Source organism: Otolemur garnettii, unplaced genomic scaffold, assembly GCF_000181295.1.
Source record: "Otolemur garnettii isolate 467f Iridium unplaced genomic scaffold, OtoGar3 scaffold00259, whole genome shotgun sequence".
Taxonomy (NCBI): domain Eukaryota; kingdom Metazoa; phylum Chordata; class Mammalia; order Primates; family Galagidae; genus Otolemur; species Otolemur garnettii.
In genome coordinates, this window is record NW_003852654.1 from 1,271,655 (window position 1) to 1,284,166 (window position 12,512).

Sequence of the window (12,512 nt, forward strand, 5' to 3'; positions counted from 1 at the left end):
TGGGTACAGGTGAATTTGTCTAAAGGTTGAATATAAATGTCTTAGCATAACAATTATGAGAAAGACATGATGGCTATGTTGGCCACCTGGATGAGAGTTTTCCAAACTGCATATAGAAGTAACACACTGTATCCTATGAGAGAATTAATGTACACAATTATGATCTAATAAAAAAATAAGTTATGAAGAATAGAAATTATTCCTAATATCTTTCATACCATTGTGGGATAAAAGTAGAAATACAAGCTAATGAAAGTCTTCATCCTTGCATAAAATTATAGAAACTAAACAACCTTATGCTGAACAATAGCTAGGTCAAGGAGATAAAGAAGGAAGTCATTAGATATCGTGAACAAAACAAAAATGAACCCACAAGCTATCAAAACCTGTAGGATACTGCAAAGGCAGGCCTACAAGATTTATAGCATTAAATGCCCACATCCAGAAAACAGAAAGAAAACAAATCAACAACCACATGAATCATCTAAAAGGAACTGGAGTAGGAAGATAAATCCAATCTCAAAACTAGCAGAAGACAAGAAATAGCCAAAATTAGATCAGAATTATATGAAATGGAAAACATAAGAACCACTCAGATGATCAACAAAACAAAAAGTTGGTTCTTTGAAAAGATTAATAAAATTGATAAATCCTAGATTAATTAGAATAATCCCAGATTAATTAGAAACAGAAAAGTAAGATCTCTAATAACCTCAGTCAGAAATGCAAAAGGGGAAATGACAACACATACCACTGAGATACAAAAGATCATCACTGATTAGTACAAAAAGTTCTGTGCCCAGAAATTTGAAAACATGGAGGAAATCATGCCACCTTCCTGAAGTCAACCAGAAATAATTTTTAAAAAAATGAACACACTGATATCAAGCACTGAAATTACAAGAACAATTTAAAATCTTCCAACTAAGAAATGTCCTGGACAAGATGGGTTCACACTAGAATTCTACAAACCTTCAAAGACAAGTTAGTACCTATACTGCAAAACCTAGTCCATAACATTGAAAAGGAAGTTACTCTCCCCAACTCCTTATACAAAGCAAATATCACCCTAATACCAAAATCAGGAAAGGATCCAAAAAAAAAAAAAAATAGGAAAACTGCAGGCCAATATCATTAACATATTGATGAAAAATAGGCAATAAAATCCTAGCAAACAGAATATGCTACACATTAAAAATTTATCATGATCAGATGGGCTTTATCTCAGAGATGCAGACATGGTTCAACATACACAAATTCATAAATTTAATATGTCAAATAAACAGAAGCAAAAACAAAGACCATATGATCCTCTCAATAGACACAGAAAAAGCATTTGACAACATTCTGCATCCTTTTCTGATGTGAACACTTAAGAAAATAGGCATAGAAGGCACATTTCTTTTTTTTTTTTTTTTTTTGAGACAGAGCCTCAAGCTATCCCCCTGGGTAGAGTGCCGTGGCTTCACAGCTCACAGCAACCTCCAACTCCTGGGCTCAAGCAAGTCTCCTGCCTCCGCCTCCCAAGTAGCTGGGACCACAGGCGCCCACCACAATGCCCGGCTATTTTTTGGTTGCAGCCGTCATTGTTGTTTGGCAGGTCCGGGCTGGATTCGAACCCGCCACCCTAGGTGTATGTGGCTGGTACCTTACCCACTTGAGCCACAGGCACCGAGCCAGAAGGCACATTTCTTAACTGATAGAAGCCATCTTTTGATAAACCCAGAGCCAATATACTGAATGGAGTAAAACTGAAAGTGTTTCCACTTAGACCTAGAACCAGATAAGGATGTCCACTATCGCTACTACTATTCAACATAATGCTAGAAGTTCTAGCCAATGCAATCAGGCAAGAGAAGGATATCAAGGGTATTCACCTGTGGACAGAGAAGGTCAAACTCTCGCTCTTTGCTAAAGATATGTTAGAAAACCCCAGGGACTCAACCACAAGACTCCTGGAAGTGATCGAGGAATATAGTAATGTCTCTAGTTATAAAATCAGTGCTCACAAATCACTAGCCTTCATATATGCCAATAACAGTCAAGTTGAGAATCAAATCAAAATCACAATAAATAACCCTTCACAGTAGCTTCAAAGAAAAGGAAATACCTGAGAATATACCTAACAAAGATGTGAAGGATCTCTACAGACATAACTATGAAACTTTGAAAAAGAAATAGAAGAAGACATTAACAAATTGAAGAACATACTATGTTGATGGCTGGGAAGAATCAACATTGTTAAAATGTCCGTACTACCCAAAGTCATCTACCTATTTCATGCAACCCCCATCAAAGCACCAATGTCATACTTGGAAGAACCTGAATAAATAATACTTCATTTTATATGAAACCAGAAAAAGCCCTGAATAGCCACTGTAATTCTAAGAAATAAAAACAAATCTGGAGGTATTATGTTACCAGACTTCAGTCTATACTATAGATCTACAGTGATTAAAACAGCTATTTAATAGATATTAAGAGTCTTTCTCAGACAAAACTACCAAAACTTTCTTTTCTAAGTAGTATTTGTGCTTATAAGAAGTCACTTTAGGAGACTATGTCAGGAATGTGATAAATTTTTGGAAGTCTTCTTGTGAATTTATTCTTAGAACATTTCTTAAGACATGTATGAAAACCAGTTTAATTATTATATATGCATACTTACCTTTTACTTTTAAAACAAAACAATTTCTTTTGTTGAGAAAGAGTCAGGTGTTACAGCTCATAGTAACCTGAAACTCTTTGGCTCAAGAGATCCTCTTGCATCAGCCTCCAAAGTAGCTGGGACTACAGGTGCCTGCCATAACACCTGGCTAACTTTTCTATTTTTAGTAGAGACAGGGTTTTGCTCCTGCTCAGGCTGGTCTAGAACTCTTAAGTTCAAGATCCACCCTCCTTAGCCTCCCAGAGTGCTAGGATTATAGGTGTGAGCCACCATGCCTAGCTCAAAACAAATATTAAATGCCTAAATTCCTTGAATAGTCACCAACTCCCAAGGTATTCGGGCTAACTCTAAAATCTGATCTACTACCAAAAATCAACTGAGATAGATCTGATTATGCCAAGGATTCTGTCAGTCAAAAATGCTGTTGAAATAACAACTGCAGTGAAATAATGGATTGTTTGGTAAGATAAAATCTTTGAAATGTATATAACTTTCTGTTTCAGTTCTAATATGGTTGTTAAAATTATTCAGAAAAAAACAGTATGGTACTGGCACAAAAATAGAAATAGAGATCTTTAGAACAGAATAGAGAACACTGTGGGAGACCCAGGCAGGTGGATTGCCTGAGCTCATGGTGCAAGATGAGCCTGAGCAAGAGTGATATCTCATCTCTAAAAATAGTCAGGTGTTGTGGCAGATGACTGTAGTCCCAGCTACTAGGGAGGCTGAGGCAAGAGAATCACTTGAGCCCAAGAGTTTGAGGTTGCTGTGAGCTGTGAAGCCGTGGCACTCTATTGAGGGAGACAAAAATAGAATAGAGAACCTACATATGAAACTGGCCACTTGTCACCATATGATCTTAACTAAACCAATGAAAAACACATGCTGGGGAAAAGAATCCCTATTTAATAAATGGTGCTGGAAGAACTGGTTAACCACATACAGAAGACGGAAACTAGACTTGTACCTCTCACCTTGGGCGATTCTGCAAGCTAGGCTTTGACTTTTAGTTTCCAGGTGTCTTTACTTTGCTGGTGGTTCACTGTGATGGTCTGTGTGTAGTATGTTTGTAGAAGAGCTGGTCTTGTAGTGGTGAATTTCCTCAGTGATTGTTTTTCAGTAAGATTTGATTTCTCCATTAAGTATGAAACTTGGTTTGGCAGGATACAGGATCCTAGGCTTGAAGTTGTTTTTGTCTGAGTAAATTGAAGCTTAATCTCTTCTGGCTTGTAACATTTCATCTGAGAAGTCCACTGCCACCCTGATAGATCGTTCCTTGTAGGTCAGTTGGTACCTACTCCTGGCTGCTTGAAGAATTTTCTCTTTCTTTTTGATCTCAGCCAGATTGATTACAGTGTTTCTAGGAGATGCTATGTTTGTGTTGAGGTGAACTGGGGTTCAATATCATGTAAAAGGAGTGTGTCAGAATCTTTGGGAAATTTTCAGTTATAACTTCCATGCTTTTGGATCTCTTTTCCCCTTCAGGGATACCTATTCCAGTTGGACCTCCATGCTTTTGGATCTCTTTTCCCCTTCAGGGATACCTATTCATATGTTTATACACTTTGTGAAGTCCCATAATTCTATAAGAGATTGTTCTGCTTTTGCCCTCTTTTCTGTTTCTTTAAATAACTGAGTTAGCTCAAGAGCTTTTGTCTTCAAGCTCTGAGATTCTTTCTTTCCCAGGGTTTAATCTGTTAGTGAAATTTTATCCTGCATTTGCAATTTCCTGAATGACTCCTTCAGTTCCTTATGTTCTGATATGTTCTTTCTAATTCTATCATGTCTTTGATTCATTTCTTGTGTCAATTTTTGGATTTCCTTTTGGTAGTTTTCCATTTTCCAATCAATTCCCTTAATTATTTTTACCATCAATACTCTAAAACCCCTTTCTGTCATTTCCATCATTTCTTTATATGTGGTATTATCTGTGGTAGCTGCATCATGATCCCTTGAAGGGGGTGATCTGTTCTGGTTTTTCATGTTGCCAGAATTTTTTTGTTGGTTCCTCCTCATGTGTGTTTTTTTCTTATTCTTTTTACTTATTCTTTTTATTTCCCTTACTTCTCTCACTTTCTCCTTATCCTTAATATTCCTTGTCTCTCTGCTTTGATGCTGAAGTGGCCTTTTGGTACAGGGATTAAAGGGAGAAAAGAGAGCAAGAAGGTAAAAAATGTAAATAAATAATTTTTTGAAATACAGATGAGAGAAATAGAAAAACAGTAATAATAATGGTAATAGGCTAGGTGTGGTGACCCATACCTGCAATCCTAGCTCTCTGGGAAACCAGGGTAGGAGGATCACCTGAGGTTAGGTACTTCTGGCCACCCTGAACAAAAGTGAGACCCTCTGCCTCCACAAAATTAGAAAAAATTAGGTGTTTACCATGGTGAGTACCTACAGTCATAGCCCCTCTGGAGGCCAAAGCAGGAAGGTTGCCCAAACCCAGGGGTTCAAGGCCACCACTGTGTAGCCTGGTAATTTGATGCCTCAGAACAAGTCTGTCCAAGAAACAAACAAACAAAAAAAATAGAACAAAATAAAACACACCAAAGGAAAAAGAAATCTTTTTTATTGTTTAAGGGATTTATGAGAGAAAGATGAGAAAAGTAGAAAAATAACCCCAAAAAAGGGAAGAAAAGAGAATAAAGGGCAAGAGAACCCATAATAGGAAAAAATGAAAAAAAAAAAAACTATTTAGAAAATGTGTTGCATGAACACCAAGTGGCATTCTAGGATTAGGAAAAGAAAGAGGAAAAAAATTGTTTTCAAATGACACTTTGTGGCATTCCTGGGTTTAAAAAAACAAAACTACATCCACTTTTGGATATGGTGGGGGCAGGAGGCTACTAGCTAGTTGCCGTGGACACACAGTCTCATTTTTTCCTGATTTTTTAAATTCTAATCTGAGTGTGGGAGCTGGACGAGAGTTGAATGCCATAGAGCAGGGGAGCCAAAAGCCTGAAGCTTATACCAGACTTTGGGGGAGACTCCTCTGCCATCCACACAGCTCCCACCAGGCCACAGGGTTCTGGGTGGGAGGCAGGTTGTGCCCTACTCCATGTCTGCCTGAGAGTCAGCCCAGGGAAGTCTGTCTGAACCCAGAACACAGAGTCAGAGCTTGTCTGGGTTGGGACCTTGGGAGGCTGCTCTAGACTGGGCCTGTGGGGTGCCAGGTGGCTCAAGGGTTCAGCCTCTCCTCCTGCCCTGCAGCTCTCCCAGGGTTGTTGGTTACCTAGGGTGTGCCCAGTAGGTACCCAGTAGCCAGGCGTCCCTGAGCAAGCTCCTGGCACTGCTCCTGTGAGTTCCTAAGCTCCAGCCTCCTGCTCCATCCAGTCCCAAAGAAGCAGAATGTGGTCTCTCCGTCCTCTACCCCGGGGTAGGTTTGGATGTTCCCAACAATCCTGGGGGACCTCAGTACCTACTTGTTTCATGCCACACTCCACGCCTGGAGGGACAGGCCCTCCCAAATTTCAGTCTGATCCCCAGTCCACCCCTACAGGATGCCATGGGGTGGGTGGAGGAGAATCTTCAGGGGCCTGAATAGCCCAGGGATTCCATGTGTTCTGGGGTCACTGCTCTCACCATTGCACACACTTTCTGCGCAGGCCTCCACCCATCCTGTATTTTTTGATTCTTGTGTCCCCACACTTTCTTGCTGTGCCATTGCAATCTTGTTTCTGGGTGGGGCAATCCAGATGGAGGCGGCTGGAGACTCTTCTCCCTGACTTTACTGAGAGTGGCTATGAGATGTCTCTAAACTATTTTGGAGCCCCTCCAATAATTTCTTTATTGTACAGATAATGGGCATTTGGGTAGTTTCCACTTTGAGGTATGAAAGGTTGTACTGTTAAAAACATTTTTGTATGTCTCTGTTGGGTATATATAACTCAAGTGGAATTGCTAGGTTATTAGGAAGTTTGGTTGCTTAGCTTGTTCTGTTTGCCTTTTCGTTTTAAACTGTTTGTGTCCTGGTGGGAATGGTTAGATTAATCCTGAGTGAATGATGATGCAAACTAAAATGAGTAACTAAAGGAATGAGGTTCTATGGGTTTTGGCTCTCACGCAAGCAAATACATATCTTCCTATGGAAATCAAATAGGGTTTTATGGCTCAAAGCTCCAGAATTATAATACGCGTAATAGGCAAATGTGCTTGCAGCAAGCTGACTTAGAAAGAGCCTTTGTTTTTCAAAGTATAGAGAGGAAATTACTTTTCTACTTATGGAAAGAACCATTTCTGGTGTTCAATATATCATGTGCGTTGCCACATTGCAGAAGAAAAAAGAAGGAACCTTATCAGTAGGCTTATACTGTTCATGATAGGCCTGGTAGAATCCTGCTTTGGGGAGCTAGTGGTATGAATGGCCAGTCTCTATTTATGAAGAGAAGGAAGGTGTAAAGAGCATTGGGACTTTATAAAAATGATTAATGAAAGTAAAATTTTTGAAGAGTATTACTATAAAGCATTCGGCCAGGGGTTCTCAAACTACAGCCCGCAGGCCACATGCGGCCCACCAGGGACATTTATCCAACCTGCCGGATGTTTTTGCCACTGCTGCCTGTCCTGCTTAGCAGCCAACTCTTCTTGGGGCCCGCAGTCTGGCCCTCCAGCGGTCTGAGGGACAGTGAACTGGCCCCCTGTTTAAAAAGTTTGAGGACTCCTGAGTCAGTGCTAGGGATTAAACTATTTATTATTTTATTAAGTCATATATACATAGATAATGAGTACATTTATGCCTTTGTGGGATTCATTGTGTTGATTATTTGTACAAATTGGAGTGCTTACATCCTACTAATTAACATAGCTTTCACCTCAATTACTTAATCACAGTGTTAAGACATTTGTTTTTAATACTTGATAGATTTGACTCGTACCCTTGCAATATGCTCCATAGGTGTGATACTACCATTAACCCTCCCTCTATTGAACCACCCCTCTCCCTTCCCATCTTCCTCCCCTTCCCTCCTTCATCCTGGGCTATAGTTGTGATTCATCTCTCATGTAAAATTGTGAGTGATTATAAATTGGTTTTATAGTAGTATTGAATACATTGGATATTGGTTTTTCCATTCCTGAGATACTTTACTAAGAATAATATTTTCCAGGTCCATCCATGTAAACATAAAAGAGGTAAAGTCTCCATCTTTTTTAATGCTACATAGTACTCCATGGTATACATATACCATAATTTATTAAGAGAACACTCAGGGATCTAAATGTAGACCTACCATTTGATCCTGCAATTCCTCTACTAGGTATATATCCAAAAGACTAAACAATTTATGATCTTTTTTTAGTCTGTCACCTTTAAAACTACCAGCAGGAATCTTGCCCGAGCCATGTGTATGAAGAATCTCAAGCTTACTATCATCATCATCATCGTATCAATTGTAAGTTTTTGTCCCTTCAGTACAGATTTTATTTTTTTCAATCTTTGCAAAATTAGGTATTGGAATTATTTCTCAATGAAACATTCTGAAATGAGCTACAGATGTCTTTTAATGGTGAAACACATGACCAAGCTGTAGCTTTCCTATGAAGTTAATATGAAATATGATGTGTACTTAAATCCCTCTTTCCTTTGGAGAATTAGTATATGTAAGGAGACATAAAATTGACCCTACAGAAATATACTTATTTTCAATATCTTATTTTTATATATAATGGGTTTATTATAATTTTTAAATTATGTGTTTTTACAAAATGCAAGATCCATACAAAAATCAATGTGGACCAGGAAATGAGGGTGGCAGTATTCAATCGGATTCCAAGACTTAAGTTCTGTATATATCACTTTAGTAAGTAATTGTGGCTAAAGAATGAAATAATTTTCCCTTCAAAAAAATTGTTTTTAATTTTTAATATGGTAAATGTTAGTAGTTATAATCTCTCTAAACAAGAGCTATTTGAAATCCTCAGTAATTTTTAAGTGTAAAGAGATTTGAGAACTATTACTAAAGGTGGGGGGTGCTTTACCCTTTTTAATGGCTAGGTAAAGCTGTGTTTCTTCCCCATCCTCGAAAGAAGCAGATGCCTCCAACTCTGATCCACTTCTCAACCTCTGCTTAAGTTTACTCTACCTTAAAGAGCTGGATTTATTATTCAAGAGAATAGTAGTCATAGATCTATAAATTCTATACTAAAAATAGCTACCACACTCTTGAATGTTTCTTTGCCCAAGATCCTCACTCTTAAGGCACATTCAAAGTTTCTGACATTACCTTCTTTCTTATTCTTTGGTTTTGTAATTTAGATTGACTTATACAACTGAATTATTGTAAAATTCAGATTATAGTTACTCACTACTTATTACATGCAGAGCACTACTCTAAGTGCAGTATCAATCTTTGCCAAAAAATATTGTCACCTAATGTACTGTACTTCAGCTTGAAAATATTTATATTTTAGCTGTAGCAAATAATTAAGTTTATTTCAAGTTGGTAAACTTCACATTTATGGATTATATGTATGAATATGATATGGGTAGCCTAACCTATTTAATAACCATAATTTGCCATAACCCCCCCAACCCCAGCAATATTGTCAAGAAGTAAGACAAAATCCTCTCTTTTTAGAGAAGGGTAGGGGGTATGGAATTCATAAATGCATTTTTCCAAGCATGTAAGTAATGAAATTAATCAGTTAAAGATTTCAACAAGTTGTAATTTAAATCAAATAAGATGACTAACTTAATGCAGTGAACCCAATGCTCAAAATAAATCTATTTTTTGGAATGTAATAATGTAAACAAGTAGAGACTTCATAGTATCATAATTTAAAATTACAGTACTACAACTAAAAAACTAACACATTCGTAACAGAACCATCAGTTTTGCAATGTTACTTAGATCATATGAATTGCTTTGATTTGATAATCAGTTATTGTGTCACTATCCACCAAACAGTTTATAGCAGCATTCTTGCTCATGAGTAGATATATAGTCTCCACTCATGCTTTTTTCATATATTCCTATCATGATAAGGAAAAATTAAATCCATATTCAAAATCTAAAAATACCATTAATCAAATCATACATCAAGAGAATTATGGTTACAGTAGAACCTCTGTCAGGTGACCAGTCTATGAATATTAGGTCAACCTAAGAAGGTGGTCAGTGTAGAGAGGTGGTCAGCTATGGAGTTTCTACAATATTTGTGGTGTTACAGCTTATTAACGATACATCTGTAAGAGTTACTCATATAGCCTCAAATCTGCCTAGTTACCAATGAAGAGCTTTCTCTCTGAAGAAAACATAGTAGAATTCAAGTGAGTGAGAGTTTTATTACAAAAGATAATTTTAACTCCACCTTTGTCTTTGAATATATTTGATTAGTGTGTTGTAATGGAACCAGAATTATTTCTTAATAGGGCTTTAGTTTCCTTTACATATTATTTGTGATCACATGATAGATTAAAAAACTAAAATGGGCTTCCTCCTCTATCCAGGTGTTCATCTATATTATTGTATCACCTCTCTGTGGCGGATTTACATGGCCAAGCTGTGTGAAGAAATAAGCAAGAAAAAGTAATTAACCAATGATATGAGAGAACAAGAATTTAAAAGCAATCTGTGTGACTCAAACCTTTTGGTACTGACAGATAGTGTCTGCCAGTCTCTTCAACCCTCTTCTCACTTTTTCTTTTTTTTAAATCTTTTCTATGCCTATAGGTTTATCTTTGTCCTATCAACTTTTATTCCAGTGAATGTCAGATTGAACCATTCATTGTAATAGTAGCTTTGAAGGGGGCCTTTGTTTCTTTGGTTGTTAATTACTGTCATTTACTTAGAAAAACATTTTGTTTTTAATTGTGCAAATCTCGTCACCAAGGTAGAAACCACCAGTCTTTTGAGCTATCTACTAAAACTATGTAGGAACTTTGTATATGCACACAAAAGTATTCAAGAGACAGGTAGCATTGCTAACATCTCATCTTAATGTCTTTTGTTATTAAAGAGTTTTAGGTGTTTCGAAACAATAGGAATTGAGAATAGTTGTTTATTTTTGGAATTGTAATTAAATTGTTGGTGGTGCTTGAAACTCAGACAGGTAAAGTATGAAACATTGTTATTTCACTCAAATGGGGGACAGTTTAGTAGCCCATTAAAAGTACACAGAATTATCCCTGTCCTCCTAGTACTCACTTTTTGGACTAAAGTTGAGTGTGCTGATCATTCTCAATACAGTGGATAGTTTGATATCCTGTTTCCTCATTATAGTTGATTTGAGAAGATGGTTTAAATATGTTGAAGTTTGAGGCTTTTTTATGTATTCCTTTTTCTTCTGTGGATATTTAGGGTAATTGTGTTGTTAATAGAAGAGGTCGAAGAGGTGGGGAGGCAAATTCCTCTGACTCACCAAAGATAAAGAAGGGTACCACAGTAGATGTGCTACTGTTTTTAGCTGTACAAAGGGAGGTAATGTGGAAAAATTTTTCCATTCTGGGAAAAGCACAAACTGAATACAGTCAGCAGTCAACTCCAGAATTTGGGTTTGACTTCTGTTAAACAATAGTTTGAGCACCCTTTGTGGTTTAATAAATTCTTTAATATGCCTGGTTTTGAAGAATTCTTTTGTGAAACTTGAACGAGAATAGACAGTATGATTTATAGAAACAATATAATTTAACATCCATTTAACTGCAGTGTAAGAAAACTGGATTCTAGTCATACTATTTCAGCTATTCTGGCATCTGTTATCTAGTGTGTACTTTTGGTGTGTATCTGAAAGGAAGAGATTTGCTGCCCTTGATTTAATTATATTTATTTGTCAGTAAGAGCCATTAAGAGGAAATTTTTACTTTTTTCCAGTGAAAGAACAATTGGTCTGTAGAATCTTGCCACCTGCTTAGCTTGAATATATGTTACCCATAATCTGACCCAAGTACCTATTATTCCATCTAAATCTTTCAATTCATGCTACCTGATTTATTTATTTGACATATACCTTAGGCATACTAGAATTATTTTCTTATTGATGATGCATAGCACAAACATATTTTTAATCGTCTTTATCAACACTAATGTCTTTTAATTATATTAACATTTGTTTTCAAGGAAATACATTTGTTCCAGAAGAACATTTGGACTTCCTAAATAATATTTTCCAAATGTTTTTAACCCAAAGAAAAAAACTTAAAGCTTATTTCCCTTTCTTATACACACCTGTATAAAAATGAAGTGCATGTTTTAGGGATCAATTACTGAACTGTTCCTTGGTCTATTTATGTTATAAGAATGCTTTTTAAAGCACATGTCTCATTTTAAAGGATGCACAAACTGAAGACATTAATAAAATTTAAGAAAAACAATGAGTTTCTTGTTTTAGGAGTTCTTTCTGGAATCTAATTTCTTCTGATGACATTTTGCTATAATATACAGAACAAAAGTATTTTATTTATGCTGAATATATTAAGTGTTACTTGAAGCCCTTAAGTAAAGATCTATAACATACTCTCAGGTGTATAGAGTTTCTTCAAAGACAAAAGACAAAAATAAATAAATAAAATAAAGAATATATAGGCTGTACTGAAACTAGTGAAAGATTGTGAAATGATCACATAGCCTCTACAGCTATCATCCTGAGCCCATGATTTAAACAAAACAGAAAAATAACCTTAGGGGTTGTCATTTAATTTAGGACAATTCTGAAAATTCATTCTGAGAGAGGATACCCAGGAAGGGTAAGGTCTAGGAGAACAGAGGTCTTCTCAAGGAGACCCCAAGAGTACACCCGCAATCTTGTTTTATGAAAAATAGTTTTTTGAGAGTAAGAGAAATAAAACAGAAAGGAAAATGGCATCATGTAAGAAAGTATCTGGTGTGGTAAATTTTGTCCTAAA

At 36.6% G+C, this 12,512-nt stretch overlaps 1 protein-coding gene across 1 annotated transcript in view; it reads left to right on the forward strand.

The window, feature by feature from the left end:
- Window positions 1–11,984, forward strand: part of VAMP7 (vesicle associated membrane protein 7) — a 99,590-nt gene extending 87,606 nt beyond the window's left edge. The window contains exons 7-8 of the mRNA XM_003802745.1: window positions 7,969–8,061; window positions 10,119–11,984. Coding sequence (XP_003802793.1) covers window positions 7,969–8,061; window positions 10,119–10,187 — 162 coding nt within the window. The 3' untranslated portion in view covers window positions 10,188–11,984. The remainder of the gene's footprint in view (window positions 1–7,968; window positions 8,062–10,118) is intronic.
- Window positions 11,985–12,512: the final 528 nt, after the last annotated feature.